Here is a 20228-nt window from a genome sequence, read left to right as displayed (position 1 = left end):
GTAAAAGACACAGGAACATTCTTCCTGAAGCCTCCTTGTGGAAATGTGATGCAAGCCCAAACTAAGGCTGACTCTGGCTCCCTGCAGCTAGCTCTTGGCAATGTTTATTGGTACCGTGTGATGTACAGAGAATCTTTGTGAATGGCTGGGGTCTTTGTACCCTTTCCTTCCCTGGAGAAGCTACAACGGAATGACATTGAGAAAATACCTGGTCAGGTCCAAGAAAACACTTGATCTTGGACCTGAGAAACCTGCTCTGCCTAAGAGGCCACTCTGCTTCTTCAAGGCCTCTGTCCATTTGTGGGTTTCTTAATACCCTGAGAGCCTCCATCCTCATCGCAGCACAAACCTTGCTGTGTTCTCCAAAATGCCTGTGGAGTTTCTTCGAAAGAGTTAGCAGTAACTCATGCACAAGCAATGGTATTTATATACTAAATCAGGATGTTGGGATACATGAGATAGGCCATCCTTTTCTCCCCCCTAAGAGATGAAACGAATGTGAACCCTAAACACAGCGTAGTCAGAAGAGCAACTGAACCTTTCTGTGTCTATTATGAGCTTTAACCTAGTAGATGTCCATGAATATATAAGCATATGCTTTTAGAGACAGTACAGACTGATCCAATAGTTAGAGGAAGAGACGTCTAAACACACACAGACAGGTGTGCACAGAGACCCCACTGTGCATCTTTGAACATCATAATCCAGCTTCATTCAACTGAAGCTGGCTGGCTCCTTTCACGCCACCGAGAACACGGCATTTGGAGATTCCTGGGACTGCCACAGAAACATTCCAAAAAGATCTTTAAAACTCAGAAATACACATTTTTTGGGGGGGAAATGTGTATTGTCCATTCCTTGTTCATATGGAAGGTGGGGAGAGAAGGGGAAAACTATGCAATTCTGCCATCCATGGGATATGGATGGCTAAAGGGAGCATTCACAATGCAAAGGGGCGAGAGAAGGAAGCTGGGTGGCCGGCGTGCAACTGAAATGTAGTATACGTCAACCCCTGTGACTGTTCTCAGGGATGTGCCTTGGTCAATGATGAACCATTCCATGCTACACACGGGGGAGGGCTGAGTAAGAAAACATCTTTCGGGACCTTCAGAGGGTTATGAGTCAAAGCAGAAAAATGGAGGGCTGCCAAACTGCGCAAAAGGAGGGGGGAAGAGGGGCAGAAAATGCTGAACTGAAGGAAAGAAAAGACGTGTTAATTCAAAAAAAATTAAAAAAAACTAACCAGATGTTGGACCGCCAAATATTTTGTAATCTGGTGTAGCTGAAGTAGGCAAACTTTCTAAAGGGGATCAAAGGAACAGGTCATCAGTGAAGAGTCACGGAAAGAAAGCAAAAAACGTTTATGAACTCCAAGCAATAGAGAAAAGTCCAAAGAAAAGACTACAAACTAAAAGGCTACCGGTGACACTACCTTTCTCTAGATTGTTTTGCTAACAAAAGCGCAAATGGTGAAGGAAAAGAAAAACTCAGAATCTTTTCTAATGGACCCCCATGACCAAAGAGCTCAGCTTTTGCGAAGTTTAAAGTTAAATGCTAGGTGGTATGCATCCCTAGTCGTCATAAAGGCTGCTTGTAAAATAATGTTTGCGTGCAAATGTGGTCAAATGAAGGAAGGGAGGCGTCTGTCTTACCGTGGCAGTCCCCTAGATGGGCTGTGTTGCCATATTCAGTGTCCTGCTCGTATGCTCCAGCGCTGTGGTTATGGAAAGCAAAGAAGTCTTCAGTTAACAGCCTTCATAGGGGCACAGGGGACAACCAGGACAGAGCCGAGAACACAGGCTGGTTAGTGAGAGTAAGCGGAGAGAGCACGCTAACAATTCAACAAACGCTCCAACAGAATTTCTCGTCGGTTTAGCTAGGGTGCTTAAGAGAGTAAGATGTTCTCTCTTCACAATCTATTGCCTTCAAGGGCTGTTATATCTAAATCTCATTTCCCTTTCAAATTTTAGATCTTTTTAAAAAAAAAAAAAAACTCCCCCCCTCCCATACCAGACTAAGAAAGGGAAGAAAAGCAGAATAGCTGGGAATTTGGTACTTTATTTGTAAGCTGTTGGTCCCTGAGAGGAAACAGTCCAGTGTACTCACAGCATCCCCACGGTCACCCTCTCGCAAACTCCCTGGCTTAACCAACCACAGTACGGATCACGGGATGCGATACAAGACCTGCAGAGAAACCAAACAAACAGTGATGCGGGTTCTTCTCATCAGCACCGGGCCTGCCACTGCGAGAGCAGGAATAAATACGGAAACGGAAGCTTACTTTTTACAGGCGCTGTAGCGTTCACAGCGGCTGAGGGGGATGCGGACCACGCAGCTGGAGAAGGCCACGTATAAAGCATGGTGATCCTTGTCCAGCTGTAATGAGACGACCTTTCTGTCCTCCTCACTCTCTGTGCTGCACCTGTTTGGTGGTTACATTTGGAAGGCACACACTGAAGTCAAGCTTGCACCAACTACGTAAGAGGCCTGGTTTGGCAGCCAATCGAACCAAATTATAACTCGAGAAATAATAATGATGGGATATGGCTCTATGTTTCTGTGTAGCTGGTTACATCTGAAGCTGGACAAAGGGTCTTTAAAGTGGCTTTCCTGGCTGAATGGGGTTGCAGCTGTGAAGTACTTGTTAGACTCTAGAAAACAAGAAGGATGACATTCTAACGCATTTAAATCCTCCCACGCTAGAGGCCCCTGGGTGTCTCATGCATTCAACATCCCTCGCTCACTCCTTATGTGTTTTAACTGTCCAAACGATCTCGCTAAACTCTAAGCATAGTCTCTGTGCGCATGCTTACGACCAACTGTGCCACATGCAGCATCCCAAAATAGATCTGCAAGGTAAGATGGTGCTAAAATGTTCTCATTTTTCACAGGTTAGAAAGGAAGGAGGGGTGCCTTATTTTTAAACTCATCAGCTGTTCACCCTCCTGGCCCTAGTGGGCTTACAAAAAACAAACAAGCCTGAAAAGCATTTCAATGGGTGAGGCAAATAATAAAGGAAGAAATAAAGCCCAAAGGGAACCTGTAAGAAACACCCCTAATTTAGAAGTCTGAAAAACAATGGCCAGATAAGATGTACATTTTTTTTTTTTTTTTTTTTTTTTTTTTTTTTTTTGAGCAGGGCTAAAGAGAGTTCTTCCAAAGCATACTTACTTGGCTGGGTTATAAGCCTCAATCTCTTCGAGTAATACACTGTCATTCAAAGAGAAAGGACTGGTCTTTGCCAAAACTTTAAGCACCACGCCAGCTTCAGAGCCAACAAAGATGACTGTGTAGTTTTGATACGGCCCCGCTGAACGGTCCACCTCGATGGCTGTCAACCTGTACCTGGCCGAGGAAAGAGGCAGGTCAGATCAGGAGGCCCATCATAGGAGACATGGGTGGGAGTAGATGACCTACAGCCTCACCTGACCCGTGTCTTCGTGAACCAAGGCTCATCAGCAATGGGAGGGACAGCGGAGTCCATTAGTGGATGGGACTTGATGAAAGCCAGGGTATCATCTGGAAAGTCGATGGAGGTCTTGTAAGCTTCCGCGAGGCCGTGTTTGGCACAACAGCCGGGCCTGAAATGAAAACAGCAACCTTCAATCACTCTGTCTCCCAGACTGGATGTCAGGAGTAAGCACACACTTGTGTAAAGAAGAGGTCAAGAGAGAAAGGAGGGACGGAAAAACCAGAGGAGTAATGCCATCACCCCCGAATTCTGTGGGCTTTGCACAGCCACATGCACAGGGTGTAGCAGGATAACACTTATTGGCTTCCTGAGGACAGCCGCAGAGGGATGCCCTGCTGGGGTGGGAGGATGGGTGACATAGTCAGAAGATGGTCCCAGTGTTCTTAGGGGGGATGGGGAGGAGGGTAGGCTGTTCAATACAAATATCTCCGCCTCTTTACCTTGGTTTTGGTACTTTGTCTTCAGGAACCGCTGTCCAAACAGAATCTGGGGTTTTCTGTTCTTTGAACCGCCCTTTGAACACTTTCTCAATGTCGCCCATGCTAAAGGCACAGACGGCAGAGCCGGGAATGCTGAAAAAGGAGAAAACCATAAGGACAACCGTGGGGGGGCCACGCCCAGTTCCCACAGGGAGCACAGAGGCCGTGTGTGTGTGTGTGTGTGTGTGTGTGTGTGTGTGTGTGTGTGTGTGTGTGGTGGGGTACCAGGGTTCTGCTTCTTCCCACCTGTTGAGCTGCGTGGTGAAGACCCCAATCACGGTGGGGATGCCATTGATTAGGATTATGTCTGTTATGGACTGCAGAACATCGAAGTAGAAAAAGGAATCTCCCGGAACCGAACAGTTAAGCCGAGCCTTTAGGAAGGAAGTCCAGTGTTTCTCCAGGACCCGTTGTGAGCCACCCATGTCGTTTTTACAAATGCGAGCCACTCGGGAATACACAGCCTGCACGGAGACCAGAACCAAGCCATGAGACCGCGAGCACCGCGAGCGGAACACGACAAAATGCTGCCGCTCAAGGGACACACGGAGAAACCAAAGGAGACAAAAGGAAATAGATGTCTGGCTCAGGACGAGCGGCCTCCTCCCTGTACTGCGCGGTGAGAATGGACGAACGTTTTTTCTCACTCTGCCAAGTGTGAGAAAAGACACCTGAGCTACCTGTCTTCCTGGCTGAATGAAAACCAGGTCTGTGCTTCTGACTCTAACTTTGTCTATTGCCTCTTGTGGTGTTAATAAAATGCACCGTTCTCGAATGCGGTCACAGAAGAGTCTGCGGTCCTCAAGAAGCACGCGGGCTTTTACAGAAACACTCCAAGTTGAACAGGGGCTCCCGTTCTCCATTCTGCCTTTGACACTGGAAAGGATGAGGCGTCAATGGCTTTCTAAAGAGTGAAAAAAAAAAGGCCTCCACTTTCTATGGTGATAGAAATAAAAATATGAAAGCTTCTGAAAGCCTGAGGAGGCAGCTGTTCCCACTCTGGGCATTGTGAGGCGTTTCCCAGCAGTTAGCTGGTGCTATCAGCAACCCAGATCCCTTACTCGCCCTTAAATGCACTCAGGCGAGCACTTTGAAACAACCAGGAGAGCACCCGCCACTCTCCCAAAGTGGGTGGGATTTCACTCCGTCTAAGTCCACAGTGGCACATCAGACACATATACTTGCCTTGCCTAAGTTGTTATGTTCCACGGCAATCTCTCTGAAGAAGAAATAGACATAGTTTCCATATTCTATGGCATGGAGAAAGTGTGGTTCTGAAAGAAGATTGAGAACAAACCATTCTTAAAGGATGGTTTAATTAGTGTGAGACCCCCCCGGCTGCCAGCTCAGTTGTGTAACTACACTTGGAGTGTGGTTTTTAGGGAGTCTCAATATGGGTGTGTCCAGGCTTTGAGAGCCTGTGTCTTTCAAGTCAGCTAATGGACTGTAAAAAAGAAAAAGGCCTGCAGGGAACTGAGCTACAGCAAAGGTCTTTGTTTCACCAGATTTATTCATTAACCTATTTAACTAGGGAAGAAAAATCTCATATTGAGAATTTTTTTAAACCCCTGATTTTCAGAATTTAATGAACAAGATGACTCTATAAATATGAACTCATCAATTCTCCCTAATAAAGTTCCAAAAGGGTAGACGAGTATGGGAAGGGAGTGTGGTATAAGAGAGTGCTGTAAGCATTTGGAGTTAGACAATTTGACTCCTGAAGGCAAGGAGTCTAGGTGTTTGCTTTTGATTTGGTCACTTGCATACCTGCCTGGATGAACTTATTCCCTGACAGGACTCCCAGTCTGTTCATTCCCTGCCAGGGTTGTATTTAATAAACAAAACACCATGTGCTTTTTCTAGACAAGCAAAGTCTTGCTCTGAACTTCCTGTTGGCCTCGGCTGCCATTGCCCCTTAAGCCTTCTAACAATCTCCCCGCCCCCACCTGTCACCCTAAGGCAATGCTCCTTTAGGTACCTTTGATCCATTTGGAATCGTATTTTATTGTGCGGAGGGCAGACCCGTCACCCATGCTTCTGTAAATGACAGCATCACTGGCCAAGAAATCAGCCACTGTGGCAGAATAGAGTTTTCCATCTGCAACCAAAGTTATAATTTGGTAAGATAACCATGGTTACCTATGGTGTGTTAGCACAGCCACCCCCTGCACGGTTTCATCCGGCACCATGAGCTATGCGATACACTACTCTGGTGCTCACCCTCAACCCCTAGCTGGCTGTCCTATGGTATTACCTAATTTTACAGGTGAGGGATCTAAGTACCCAAAATTAAGCAATGCGTTCAGGGTCAGCGGCTTAGTTAATGACAGAGCCACGAGTAAGAATCCGTATGTATACCAGTCACTGAGATACACCTGTTTTTTTTCTTATTATTAATTTGTTCAGAGGCGTTAGCCTTTCAAATGCTTTTGTCCAAGTGTATCATCCAAGGCTTGAGCTTTTGTCTTCCTTTAAATTCTCTTGCGCCTTCATGTCATTTATCAGTGATATTCAATAAGACACTGTAGCTTCTTACCGGCGAAGAGGGCAACGTTGGTTTGCCGGGCATCAAACGGGCATCGTGCCAGGCCACTAATTTCTTCCCCATCATACTCTAAGGTACTCAACTGCAAGAGGAAAAAAATAATAGCGTATGTCACATCTGTTCAATGTACTTGTTCGAAGGCAATGCTGCTTTATTTATATTGAAATTCTAGTTGAGGGAATCTGTTTTATATTCTCTTATCAGAGACAAAACAAATCTCTGGTTTACAGCAGAGAAGGTTCAACCCTAACAGCATACCAGTGATGGAAATTATAGTTGAGGAGAAAAGAAAGTCATCATATAAAGCACACGTACCCTATAGTATCGGCACATCGGGTTGAAAGCATTGGTGCCACACACGAAAACCATCTCATCATTTCTTGGGACAAAGACTTTGATGAAGTTGTGACATTCGTCCTAAAGAAAAAATTGTTACATGGCGGTCAATCATCCCCTATGGTGATGTTGTGGTGGCGAGGCCACCAAGAGGGACCATGACAGGCACCCGTCCGCTGCACTCACTTTATGCTTGCCTTTCATAGCACAATTTTCTCGATCCTGCTGTCTGGACCTCCACGTCAGCTTCTAGATTAATCAAGTAAAAATCAAAGCTCAGTGTTAAACTGGACGCACTTTGAGTGGGGGGGGCAGGCATCAGGGAAGCTGGGGGAGTGTGGACCCACTTGCCCTCGGCAGCGAGCTACTCACCTTGCTTGGTATCACCTCTGTTTGGGGGATTTCATTCAAGTTCACCGTATAGACTTGATCCCTGTTGGAAACAAGGCAGTTAAAGCCATATCCTGTGAATGCTGTTTCTTATTTCATCTTTACAGATCTGCCATTACTGCATTTTGAAGATCATCTGGCTTCTCTATGGCTTGAACAAAGTCAACAGGGCACTTTCTCGTTAGCAAGATGCTTCTGTGCATGGCTGCAGCCAGGGTGACACAGTCTTTCTCTCCAGGCTTGGGGCAGACTGGGTACAAGCACACGTATATTTCTGATATTTGCCTGAAAAATTCTAAGTTAGGAAAGAATAAAGAATCACCCCCTCTTCCCCATGCTGCTTTGGGACAAAATAATGATGTATGATTTCTGGATGTGTCACTAAAGGCTTTAACTCTGCTTTCTGTCCTGGTACCTAGCACGCTCTTCATGAGACTATTTTTGGCTACTTGCAGTTTTTTGATCACAATCACATATTAGTTTTTCATGAACTAGACACATTAATGCAAGCACCACAAGAGAAAAGAATTTTAATCTAATAAACCAACGAAAGGAAAATTACCTGCCAGCAATATAAAGTGTGTCTCGAATTTTCAACATCAGCTGAAAGTCCAGCCTGTGCTGCGATTCGTTGCCTGAAGGGCGTCCTCTAAAAACCGGATATTGCCTTGAATCTGCAAGTAAAAATGGGCTAAACCATCAGTCAGGATTACGGAGCTGAAGGATCAATAGACAGTATTGATTAGCTGTATATAATACTTGTAGGAAGGGTTTTAACTAAATTCCTCTCTTAAGGTCTTGAATATAAATTAGTGAAAAATGGAGAGTTGTCAGCAAATGGTCTCTTTCTTTTTTTACTGAAAATATAGAATCTCTATGCCCAGGCTGCTTCAGGATGGCACCCAACACAACCAGCTCAGTTTCTGCACAGCCGAGGAGACTGCAGACAATTTAATGTGCCAAACTTGGTAAAGACGTCTTCAGATTCGTCTCTGATGTGGGAAAATGAAAAGACGCAGAAAAGGAAAAACAAAGGGCTTCCTTTGTAAGCAAGGAAACGGCCTTAGGTGACTTACAGTGATAGTCAACCGTGTTAAGAGGTTCATCGTCTTCTGGGAAGCTGACTGCCCGTATCCTGGAGGCCAGAAGGAAGAGCATGCAGGACCAAAGCAGAAAGAACCTCATGGTTGGCCAAGAAGAAATCTGAGCTCCCCCTCCTCAGAAGTCCTGCTTAGCTACCTAGAAGACAAAAGCATTAGGGGAAGACCTTTATGTCGTGGTGAAACTGGTTTCTTGTTTGTAGCCTGTTCAAATTTTTGCCCACCTCTTTCTATAGCTCCTTATTTATCAAGAGACCTGGCAGTGGTAGACCACTATCTCCAAGAACAGACGAAAGGCAGCTCGGAGCTGGGCCTCGCTCATGTGCCTGGTGACCATATTGGTGCTTTAGGTTTTTGCCAGAATTTTGGAGGCAACCCTGTGTCATCTCAGCAAAACCACCAGAACCCCAAACAGAAGTGTTGGCTGCTCACTTGGCAAGGAAGTGGGCAAAGGAGGGCTCGGCATTTTAATTAAACTCCAATCTGCATCCCTTCCCCCAGTCCTGAAACACAGATACAACACGCTTCTTTCTCTCTCAAAAGGCCCAAACAGCCTTGGAAAGCCTGAGCTGCTGACCTTGCCCTGGGCCACCGTTACTGTAGAGGCTCTAGCATCTAGATCTAGCTGCTGCAGATCTAGCACCGCCCCAGTCACAGTTCGAGATTCTGAATTAGGTGTTTTGAAGATCAATGTGGGAAAAGAGGTCAGTGACCTTGTATTAGGATGAAAGGTTTTCTGTGAAAACCAATCAGTAAAGCAGGGAGTGACAGAGTAGGCCAGCTGGTACCCAGCCTCTAGGGACACCTACATTCTAACCTAAGACCATTCAGACCCAACCCCATAACCCTAAGTACACTGTCCTCTTAGCCTTTTTTTTTTTTTTTTTTTTTTTTTTTGAGCTGTAGGGGCCTTGGGGACCCTCGAGCTTAACACCTTCCATTGTTAAATGAGAAAACTAACAGGGTGGCAAAAGGAAGGAATTCACTGTGACTTTCACGGTGACTTTAGGGCCAGGCTTGGGTCCAGGTCAGACTCATGGCTCCAAACTAGACTGAGGAAATAAATGGGTGTTTTTCCTTCAAACAGATGGTAATACAAGGAGACTCCTTTGAGAGAAATGGCCGTATTCATCATTTTTATCGAAGTTATGTTTCACAGATATTAAATCACACATTAAATATGTACAGTTACTGTAGATCAATAACCCAATAAAACTATGAGAACACAGCTAAAAGATCTGTAAATGTTAGCAACACATTGAAAAAAAAAATGAATTGGGTTTTCTGGACCAATGGGAGAAGCGTGATTGTGAGATTCCGAGAGAATTGCTCTTCTGCAACTCCGTCTTCACACAACCAAAGCTGCCAATGGTTCTTATAATAGTTTCCATTTGTATACCTAAGAGCCATGGGGGCAAGTTATAAATAACCATCTCAAATTCTGGAGAATACAATCATTCAGTAAATTAAAAAAAAAAATGTGAACATGCACCGCACACACTATTTTTTTCTGAACTAAAGTATAAGCCAAATAAATATTCGTGAGTAAAACTGTACTTTAAAAAAAAAAAAAAAAGGCCCAGTTTTATATGGAGAGAATAATGTTTCTATAAAAAAATCTCTGTTGATAGGTCATAGCAGTTAAGTTAATAACACAGATGCTTCTCAAAGTATGATGGAGCAGAAATGGTGGCAGCCCCATTCTGTACTGGAGTTTATGACTGGACAGAACACTAGTATTGCTGGCTAATGGGCCCCGGGAATGGGCTTCAATCTCTAAGGGAATCAGACTCCTTATTTATAAAATATGGAAAAGAACGTCTCACCAAGATAAAAACGAACTAACCGCGCAGTAGATTCTGAGGAAAGGTAGTGACGTGGACTGCCAGGTTGACCTCAAGAGTCTGAACACAGTCCGGTGAAAAGACAAAGCTAAAAATGGATGGCAATTTGTCCAAATTTTCTTGCAAGTAAAAGGATATTAAAAAATGCTCAAGAACTAGGCATAGAATAAATTTAATAGCTGGCATCTGCTTATCAAACCTTCTCTTAAGAATTTTACCAACTCAACTCCACGGCCAGATGTATTAATTTGTCCTAATATGTCTGCCTCCTGTGTTTTCGGTTGTAAGAACATACCCTCCATCCCTTGGCCACATCATTCAAAGCAGCCTCTCCCTGTCTTGTTTCTAACGCTTTCTGTTTGTTCAGACCCTAGACAGTTCTAGCAGCCTAAAAAGACTAATGTGCTCTAAGCACCAACTTTGCCTGTGGCAACGGTCCCAAACTGCATCTTCCGGATGGAAAGTCACTTGGCTCTTTCTGCCCAGAATCATTAAAAAGGATCTCAAACACTCACAGCTCCTAAAGAAATGTGGAACTACGTGTGTGGAAACAAAGTTCTGTGAGGCTTTCTTCCATAGCTCATGTCAGCCAGGAAGCATCTCTGTGTCCCAGCGCCGGAAGTAGCTCTCACCCACAAGAACTGAAGCCAAGTCATGCTGACTCACAGCTAGCCCCTAGCTATGGCTGAGTTGTGATATCCTGAAGCACCCTTGACACATAAATCACCTCTCCCCATACCCTGCCTATGGCCAACCTAATCCTTTATAAATAAATCCTACAACAAATTTGCTTTCTGTCAAAAGAAAGCTTAAAATTAAAAAAAAAACAAAACAAAAACAAAAAAACATTTTGCTGTTGATATTATACATATAGCAAAGCAGGAGGACTAAGGGAGTGAGTGAATGTGCGTGTGTGTGTGTGTGTGTGTGTGTGTGTGTGTGTGTGTCTGGAAATACACAAGAGAAATGCACCAAATAAAGGTTTGATCTGCATGGAAATCCTTCAGTTGATTAAGAGTTTTGAGACTTTGTATCACCCTGACTGGCTTCCCATTTCAGCCTCCTAAGTGCTGGGATTGTTGCACCCTGTCTGGGAGCTGAAGGAGTCTAGGGTTCAATGGAATCAGGACGCTAGTTAGGTGATGTAGGCAAACCACGAGTCAGTCAAACCATGGGAAAGGGTGTCCACAGAGGAACAGAAAAAGCTAAAATTAGTCTGTGACACTCACTCCCTGAGTTTGGACGTCTGGCCGGCTCAGTTTATCAAATGTACAGTAGAAGCAATTGTCTTTACTAGCTCACTGGCCCCTCTGGGGAGTAAATGAAATGAATCATAGGAGGCACTTAACACAACGTGATTGACAGCAAAATTCTAGTAGCTTTATAGTAAATATTGCAATTGACAGTCTCATCTTATTAGGCAACAAAGATGTGAAGGCTATCCCATCACCACCTGCTGTTAGGCAGAACTGTCTGCAAAACTCACTGTTGTGCTTTTACTATCATGATGGGGTTTTCCTTCAGAGCAAGGTTCACTTTCATAAATGCTGACCCTCCACTTAGGAGGAAGAACCAGTTCCCCTGTCTTAATAAAAGGGCATCTCTATGGGGCTACTCTATCTAGTCAAAAAGAATGGTGTTACAAGAATAAGCATATTTTATCATATTTTGGTTATTACATTACCACTGAGTCAAAAAAAGCACCCTTAAAAGGAGCTCCCAGGACCCCGGTGTCTGAGTGACGGTGTCCACAGTGGAAGATGGTTGCAAGGACTGAGCTGCAGTCATGCCTCATTTTACCCTACAGAGCTGGCCAATTATAAGATCTATACAAATGAGAACATGAGTAGAAAGAAAAAACGATACCTCTGGCAGTCTGAAGAGTAATATATACAAAAGATCGCCACAAGTAAATATCAAAAGCCCATCATTTATAGCCCCATAAAACTACAGTCAGAGAGACGGAGAATCAAAGAATTCACAGCAACTTTCAGCAATCTAACCTCCAGATTGACAGCTGAAGATAAGGTATGGCTGACATAGTCTGTTCTGAGATTAAAACATCCAATCCTGCAGGGGAACTCTTCAAGCAGGAAGGTAACCACCATGGCTGCTGCTGCCACCGCTACCACCACCACCATTACCACCACCACCACCACCATTACCACCACCACCACCACCACCACCACCACCACCACCACCACCACCATTACCACCACCACCACCACCACCACCACCACCACCATTACCACCACCACCACCACCATCACCACCACCATCATCACCACCACCACCACCACCACCACCACCACCACCACCACCATCATCACCACCACCACCACCACCACCACCACCACCACCACCACCACCATCATCACCACCACCACCACCACCACCACCACCACCACCATCATCACCACCACCACCACCACCATCACCACCACCACCACCACCACCATCACCATCACCACCACCACCATCACCATCAACAACAACAACAACAACAACAAAATGGTTCCCAGAAATCCTTGACTAGCTTTAGTAGTCTCCTCCCTGCCAGGGGAAGCAGAGCCCAGCATCAAGAAAGATGGGGAGGAGAAAAGCTACACAGAAGACTCTCAGACAAGAAGATCCTCCTGGAAGAAATTTAGACCTGGGAAGTACATGCTCCAACCTGTTGAGCTGTCTGCAGGCTGTTCAGTGAGCTCCAGGTTCCCAGATTTTAAGAGCCCATGCTAGGGGGCTTTGGTGATGCTGACTTTGAGTCATGTCTGCTCCTGAAAGCAACCACTCACCATAAAATCCATTGGTTCATAGACATGGACTTCAGTGGTAACCACACTTTGATCTACTGTGGGTTCCCTATCTAGGGTGAGAAGTATGTTTCATCGCCCCAGGAAAAATTTTGGTACCCAACAAGTAACTTCACCAATGAGAAAAGTAACATCACCCAGACACCCCAAAATAATTGTTTATATAATATTCAGTGTCAAACACCCATTAGGGGACATTCCAACCCAATATAAAGACAAAATAAAACAGATAAGTAATACATTAGAATTATCAAGCATATGTTAAAGAAAACACTAGTGTAGGTGGGTGTAATGGCACACATCTTTAATCCCACCACTGGAAAGACAGAGACAGATGAATCTCTATGATTTGAGGCCAGTCTGGTCTACTTAGAGTTACAAGGTAGCCAGGGAAACATTGAGAGACTTTCTCAAAATGAATAAAACTGCGCTGATTTTATCTAAGGATATGTAACGATAACAAGAAGAATTTCACCAAAGAAGCATACTCCATAAAATACAACTAAGTGAAAATCTTACAGCAAAATTTACATGTAACTAAAAATTCTTAATAAGTGTGTCTAATAAAGTACTGGTAGTCATCAAAGAGAAGATTAGTGAACTGGAAAAGAAGCTAAAAGAAGTTATCAGACAGGAAATGTGGAGAGCTAAAAGACTAGGAAAAGCAAATCAGAATGAAAAACGTACATATATATGAAGGCATATTTAATAGTCAATACTTTTTTTCAAAACTGACAAAAATTAAGCTGCCCATTAAAAAAAACTCTAATAACTTCTAAACAGAAAGGAAAATCATGCTCAGACATATTAAACTTTAGATCCTGAAGACAAAGACAATTATAAAAAATGGTTAAAAGCTCAAAAAGATGTATTACTTTCAAAGGAACAAGAATGGCTTGGCAGCCGACTTACCAATAGAAATGATGGAAGGCAGCAGACCATAGAATGAGATTTTTTTTAAGTGTTGAAAGAAAATAAATTCCCAGCATTGAATTCTGTGAGCAGTGAGGGCAGTATTTTTTTTAAAGACACAGAAACATTTATAGAAACAAACACTTAAGAAGTTTTCTGTTAGTAGACCCAAACCAAAACAGAGATTTTAGTCAAGTGAATTCACCCGGAGTCAAACAACCTCTTTTTTTATTTATAGTATATAGTACATGGTATATAGAAATCCACAATTCCCAGATATAGAAGCTAGTAAATACTCTCTGGCTTTCTGAAAGGCCCTTGGTTTCCAAGAAGGAAAGGAAGCTAAGAATCCAGCCCTTCCATTTTGGTTTCGATTGTCTTCCCTACCTAGATCCCACACTACCGCCATGCCTCACAGGGAGCACCTCAGCCCCTTGCAGCCTTCCCACCCAGGATCTAGAAGAGGAACTTCCTTCTTCTGCCTTCCCGGTGACTCTTCTGGTCCTCCAGCAATGTCTCTGCTTGCCAAGGTTTGCCTCCTCCTCTACTGTGCTGCCTGGTAACATCGTAGTTTCTAGAGCCTTCCAAAGATTTTACTGGTTCCTTTGCTCATGAGACCACCCAGTAACTTCTCCTCAGAAACTGTCAAGTTAAAACTCAAGCAGGGTCCAGGTGGGTCAATCCCCTGGCTTGCCAGCTAATTCTCACTTCTTCCCCTCAGAGCCCACTAACTGCTCTTTCTTCTCCAGTCTCAACATTCCTTGAATATGTCTATAGATGCCTCAGCTTCCTCTGCCTGCAATAACCTTCTGTCAAAGGCCCGATCCTGAAAACGCAGCCATTAATCTCCATATCTACCCTAGAGCATGGGACACTGGGAAGGCGTTTGTTTCGATTTGGCTGCAAGGAACAGAGCACTTGACCACCAGCTAAAGATGGCAGTTTGAGACTCCACGGAGATCCTGGATTGTTTTCTAGATTTCTAAATAAAATACTCTCTAATAAACTTAAACTTTCTACTTTGCATCAAGGACGTGGCATGCTTTCACAAGGGACAGTCCACACACGCTCATTTCTGCTCTCCGTGACAGACTCAAGTCTGACAATGGAGTCTCTTAAGTGCCTTGCTTCACTCCGAGTACACTGACCCTGCCCCGAGTTCTTTAACCAACTCCTGCACTCTTTTTTTCTGTATGTGGAAGCATGTATGTACGTGTGCTTGTGTGTGTGCGTGCACATGCATTGTGCGTATGAGTTCATGTGTACATGTATGTTTCTGAATGGAATGTGAGAACATGCATTAGCCACACTGCGTTTTCCTCCAGCATCTCTCACTGAGCTTGCAGCTCATGTGGCTAGACCTGCTGACTGATAGGCAGGGATAAGTCTGCAGCTCCCATACCTCCTCCTCCCTTAGCCCCTTACTCAGCACTGGGGCTAGAGATATGTTGTCCTGCCCAGCTTTTTACATGGCTGCTGAGGATTCGAATTCAGGTCCCCATGTCTGTGCAGTAAGAACTTTCTCTACAGACTCTGCCCCTTCAGTCTTTTCGTGAACAGAAAGATCATGGGCTTCCCACACCCTCTCTCCTTTCTCTCCCTGTCTTTCCTATAACATGGTTTAACTTTTTAACTGCCTGAATGATGTCAGGGGTTCACATCTGTCTCAAACCCCACCACATTAAAGGGACGAAAGGTCCCATGACCCCAGATCCTGCAGCTGCCTGCTCTTTGTTCCTTTCCATCCACCGGTCTAAGTTGTTCATTCTCCACTGGGCTCCCTCACCGCCTCCTCAGTCGTCTACATCTGAGCTCTTACTCTCTCTAAATGGGGCACGCTGTGAAGACGCTAGCCATCTCTGGGCACTTACAGCCCTGGGGCATAATCTTTTCAAGGTGCTTTAGTCACATCTGTCTATTCATAAAAGTCCCTACCCCAACAGAGACAGTCTTACACTAAAGCCCATTGTCCTTGAAATTCAAGTCCGGGCTGGCCTTGCCATCAAAACTCCCGATGCTGTGATTTCTGACATAAAACTCCACACTTGGCTCTTCGTATACCTCCTAGCTCCTTCTAGCACATTCTTCTGACCATTTATTCACCTGATTGTTTGTCTCCTTAACTGTTTACTCCTCAGAGTCTCACCAAACTGGCCTCAAACCGGAGGTCCTCCTGCTTCATCCTATGCAGGTCGCTGTGCCTGCTCTCCCTCCCACTCGTTTTGTAGTTGCAACCGGAACCATCTTTTCAGGATGTAAACCGAGCTATGTGACTGCAAAGCCCTCCAATAGCTCCACAGTAAAACCCCAGTTCTTTGAATGTGGCCTTCTGGACTGTGCTCATCCAGAGTCCTCTTCTTTTCAGCCTCACGGTGAGCCTCTGTCCCTGCTGCCTGGGATTTCTGCTACCTTGGCACGGTGTTGGGCACTGGAATGGGCTCCATGCCATTGGCACTGACAAGCCATTCTCCTGCTTACCCTGGGCATGGGTTCTTCTTCTCGTTCTCTTTGTCCAATTCCCCCTTTCCTCCTCATCCTGTTTTATTTGTTTGTTTGTTGTTGCTTGTGGGTCAGTTTTGCTTGTTTGCTTACTGGAGAGGGTCTTGCTCTGTAACCCTGGCTGGCCTACAACTCACTATGTAGCCCAGGCTTCTAACATCCATCACTCCTGCGTAATTGGCTTATGCACACATGCATACACATTTTGACCGACCTGAATACGGGTTCTTGACCACCGTTCTTAGCTTCCTTAATCATAAGATTTCAGAGTCCCCCTCCCCCCAATCTTTTCCTGCTGTGTTAGAAGGATGTGTGGCTAGGTCATCAATGGCAGAGGCAACTTCCAATGAGCTATGAAGAAAGGAGTGAACCAAGGGCTGTGAGTTCTGAATCACTACAACCCTACTGACTTACTTAGGGCAACGGGAGCTTTTTGAGGTCTAATTTAATTTAGATTCTTATCAAACTATTAAAGAGCAATGGAAGGTAGCCAAATCCAGGAGGACAGGCATCTGAGGCTCCACTCTCAAGCAGCATTGAGTTCACTAAGACTGTTGTGCATTAAAGGGTGAGAAGGAAGGGGGTATGGAAATAGAAAACGCCACCCACTCTGGAGTCTAGCATTGATAAGAATAATGCTCCTCCTCCTCCCCAGGGTTCCAGAAATTATAAGTCTACCACCTAACAGTCTCACATGGCAGAACAGAACAGGAGCAATGGGTTTAGGATGACTGAAAGAAAGCAAGAAGCAAGCTAACTCCAATGTAACATGGTGTCTACTATGCTACAGGACTGTAACTAAAGATCAGGTTCAGAAGGGGGATCTAGATGTATTCAGCCTGTCCCATTCTATAAAGGACTTCCAGCTTTAATTGGTAATTAACAATAGCAATGTAATCAGAATGGTGGGTGACGGGACTTTTGGCTCATAAGCAAGTAGTAAGCCCACTACCATGTGTGGTGACATGTCAGGACCATAAGCCACCAGCACACGTGTAGAGACTTCCAGAAGACCCTGTTGAGTGAGGGTCATGTGGGTCCTACACAGTATGGGTGTCTTCTCCCATCCAGGCTCCCCAGGACCTTGCCTGATGAGGTGTCTTGGAGAAAAGCTGTTCTGTCCTTGAGGAAACCAGCTCTGCACACAGGCTTTAGAACCAGTTTGTAGATAGGAATGAATGCAGACTCTTATCTTACCAAGTGAGAAAAGACCTGCACTCTGAGATCCTTCATCCCTCTGGACATATAGACGGTGAGAATAAAGAGATGTCCGGCATGACTGTGTTAATGACAGGCTACAGTTAACCCTCTAAGACTCTGTTGTATGATACACTGGGGAAATGACAATATAGCTGTCTCACTCAACTTCTATTCGGCACGGCCCTGCAGCACGGGAGAATCTGGGAGGATGTGCCCGCTCAGTACCATGAGGAACAAATCAGGACATGTCCTACCATCAGTGACATTAAGAGAACAAAGAGACCTTGTCACTAGAGACGTAGGTCTGTAACGTGCTGTGTGTCACACACCAGTTGTTTCACTCCTCTGGCCTGAGTTTCTTCAAGTGTTGCATTAAAGCAAATAGCATAGGAACCTTTACCTTTTGAGGGTCCATTCTCTTCCTCTGAGGGTCAGAGGTCAGATTCTGAATTCTCTACTTTCTTGGATCAATATTAGCCTGCTCTAACTCCAATGCCCACTGGGTTCCTCTCGCTCATCATAAAAGCAAGCATCCTAACTGGGTCCAGTCACAAACAGGCTCTCCCTCACTCAGAGGCTGTTTGCAGCATCTCCCTCTGTCCCTTCCCTTGACAGGCTTCTTTGATGACAACCTGAACCCAGTGTCTCCACTTTATCACCTTTAACCTACTTCAGTCCCATCAATAAAGCCCAAGGCAATCCTGATGTTAAGCCCTGCTTTACCAAGGCATTTGGTCATCCTGAACAATCTTGCTGACTATTGCTTTGGTTCTTGGTATTTCTTCTTGATGAGGAGCTGGTCCAGAACTCTCTAGCTGCCAGAGAGCAATGTCCTCCCCGCAATTACCTCAACATGCCTAGTTCTTAAGACAGGGCTCTTCAGGTCTCAGCCAGAGTCCCTAGAGAGTCCCTCACCTCATACCTGTCCTTCTCTGTCACCGGCTCCTTGAATCTCAGATCCGCATGTTCAGCACAGACCATGTTCTTACCCCAGATCCAGGTGCCAAATTCTCTGCCATGTCCAGTTCAGGTTTCTACAGGTCCGAAACGAAACCAGATTCCTTATTTTGACTTCCTCTTCTGAATAACCCCTACAGGGTCAGGCTCACTGCTCACAGTGCCTGGATTCAAATCCACTTAGGATTGTCTCCCAGTCAAGCAACACTGGACACACCCCTCAGTCATGACACCATGTAAAACTGTCTTCTACCAAATTCATCACTTTACATCGTGCCTCTATGAAATTGCAAGATAACACTTCATTAGCAGATGTTTGCATCCAGTGTCACCAAGAGAGATGAGTTGATTGAATGTCACCTCATTCTCTCTCAACCCAGCATGAGGCTTGGCCTCCAGGAGGCTGCCTGTAAATACTTAAGAGTTAAGAAAGGAGTCCGACAGACCGATAGTACATGCCTTATGTGCTAGGGTGAGGGCTGATACAGTGGATATGCTCTCTCACAGCTTGTGTAAGCAATTTACAGGAGTCCTCAGGCACCGGCCTCAGGCTGTGAAGCCAAAAAAGTCTACAAATGCAACAGATGTTTATTTCCACATCTGCCCGTCATTGGGAACTCAGACCTTCCTACATGAGGAACCCAGGACAAAGAACTAAGTGGTTCCATTTCCCCCATCATCCCATCCCCTTATCCCATATCTACTCCCTTCCTAGCTTCCCGGACACAGAGGAGAGCAGAGCCGTCTTTGAGAGAGGTGCTTTGGGTGCAGAAGTCTGTCCAAGAAACCTACTTGATTTGATTAGATTACCTAGCCAGCAAAAATCATAGCAAATCAGCCTGTCTCCTGGTGGCGGCTGGTTTAGGCCTGAAATGCTGCATGGGGGAGCTCTTTGCTTTGGTAGGTGGCCATTTTCCGTCTACAGTCAAGTTGTGCTACAGCACAGTGTAGGTTAAGTCAGCATGAATGCATTCATAATTTCTTTTCTTAGGGCTAGATCCTGACAGATGAGAAAAAAAGGTGGCAGTCGGTGCCACACAGGGAAGGAAGGAAGGGGCTGAGGCACAGAGCCTGTTGGGTCCATTATTAATAGCTTGTTTGAAAAGTCTATGCTTCCTAAAACTTGAGGCAGTTCCGTTGAAAGCTTATTATATGTTCGTGAGAAAAGCCGGGAAGTTGAAGTTTGGTGAAAAGCAACAGGTTTTTATTAAGTGTCTGGATGTTCTTACATCAATGACTACTACTATCAGAACTGGTAATGCTCCGGTAATTCTATTAATAATTTGAAGAGGAACTGAAGGGAAAAACAAATGGAGCAGGAAGGGACAGAAAACAGGATATAACCTGCCTTGGCCAAATTCTAAGCAAACTGAATACAGGTTGCACAACGTGTCCTGTAATCAGAACCATTGCTCTGGGGCAGATACTTCCAGTCAAAACTTGCCTACAATCTTTTGCTACTCAGTCCCAACTCAGACAGGATAACATTTCTTTTTTTTAAAGCTAAATTGTTCTAGCAACAATCCTCACTGAAGGTTAAAAATATAACACAAGCAGCTGATGGGAAGATGAGGCCCAGATCACAGCAGAAAGAAATGTGCTAACCAGGACAAATGGCAAACCATCTTGACAGATCAAGATGAGGACCAGATCTTTGAGAATATAAATAAGAACCTTTGCA

At 44.9% G+C, this 20228-nt stretch overlaps 1 protein-coding gene across 1 annotated transcript in view; it reads right to left on the bottom strand.

The window, feature by feature from the left end:
* SEMA6D (semaphorin 6D) overlaps positions 1-20228 on the bottom strand; it is a 53550-nt gene that overhangs the window by 5610 nt on the left and 27712 nt on the right. Inside the window, exons 2-17 of the mRNA XM_080931028.1 lie at positions 8299-8461; positions 7785-7896; positions 7205-7265; positions 7019-7081; positions 6812-6913; positions 6488-6578; positions 5930-6049; positions 5137-5225; positions 4198-4415; positions 3913-4044; positions 3426-3581; positions 3172-3345; positions 2282-2422; positions 2107-2184; positions 1653-1714; positions 1244-1300 (exon numbers count right to left, since the gene is read on the bottom strand). Coding sequence (XP_080787154.1) covers positions 1244-1300; positions 1653-1714; positions 2107-2184; positions 2282-2422; positions 3172-3345; positions 3426-3581; positions 3913-4044; positions 4198-4415; positions 5137-5225; positions 5930-6049; positions 6488-6578; positions 6812-6913; positions 7019-7081; positions 7205-7265; positions 7785-7896; positions 8299-8407 — 1765 coding nt within the window. The 5' untranslated portion in view covers positions 8408-8461. The remainder of the gene's footprint in view (positions 1-1243; positions 1301-1652; positions 1715-2106; positions 2185-2281; positions 2423-3171; positions 3346-3425; positions 3582-3912; positions 4045-4197; positions 4416-5136; positions 5226-5929; positions 6050-6487; positions 6579-6811; positions 6914-7018; positions 7082-7204; positions 7266-7784; positions 7897-8298; positions 8462-20228) is intronic.

This window comes from Micromys minutus (genome assembly GCF_963924665.1).
Source record: "Micromys minutus genome assembly, chromosome: 17".
Taxonomy (NCBI): domain Eukaryota; kingdom Metazoa; phylum Chordata; class Mammalia; order Rodentia; family Muridae; genus Micromys; species Micromys minutus.
The sequence above is the reverse complement of the archived record's forward strand: the minus strand, read 5'-3'. Positions and strand labels throughout refer to the sequence as shown.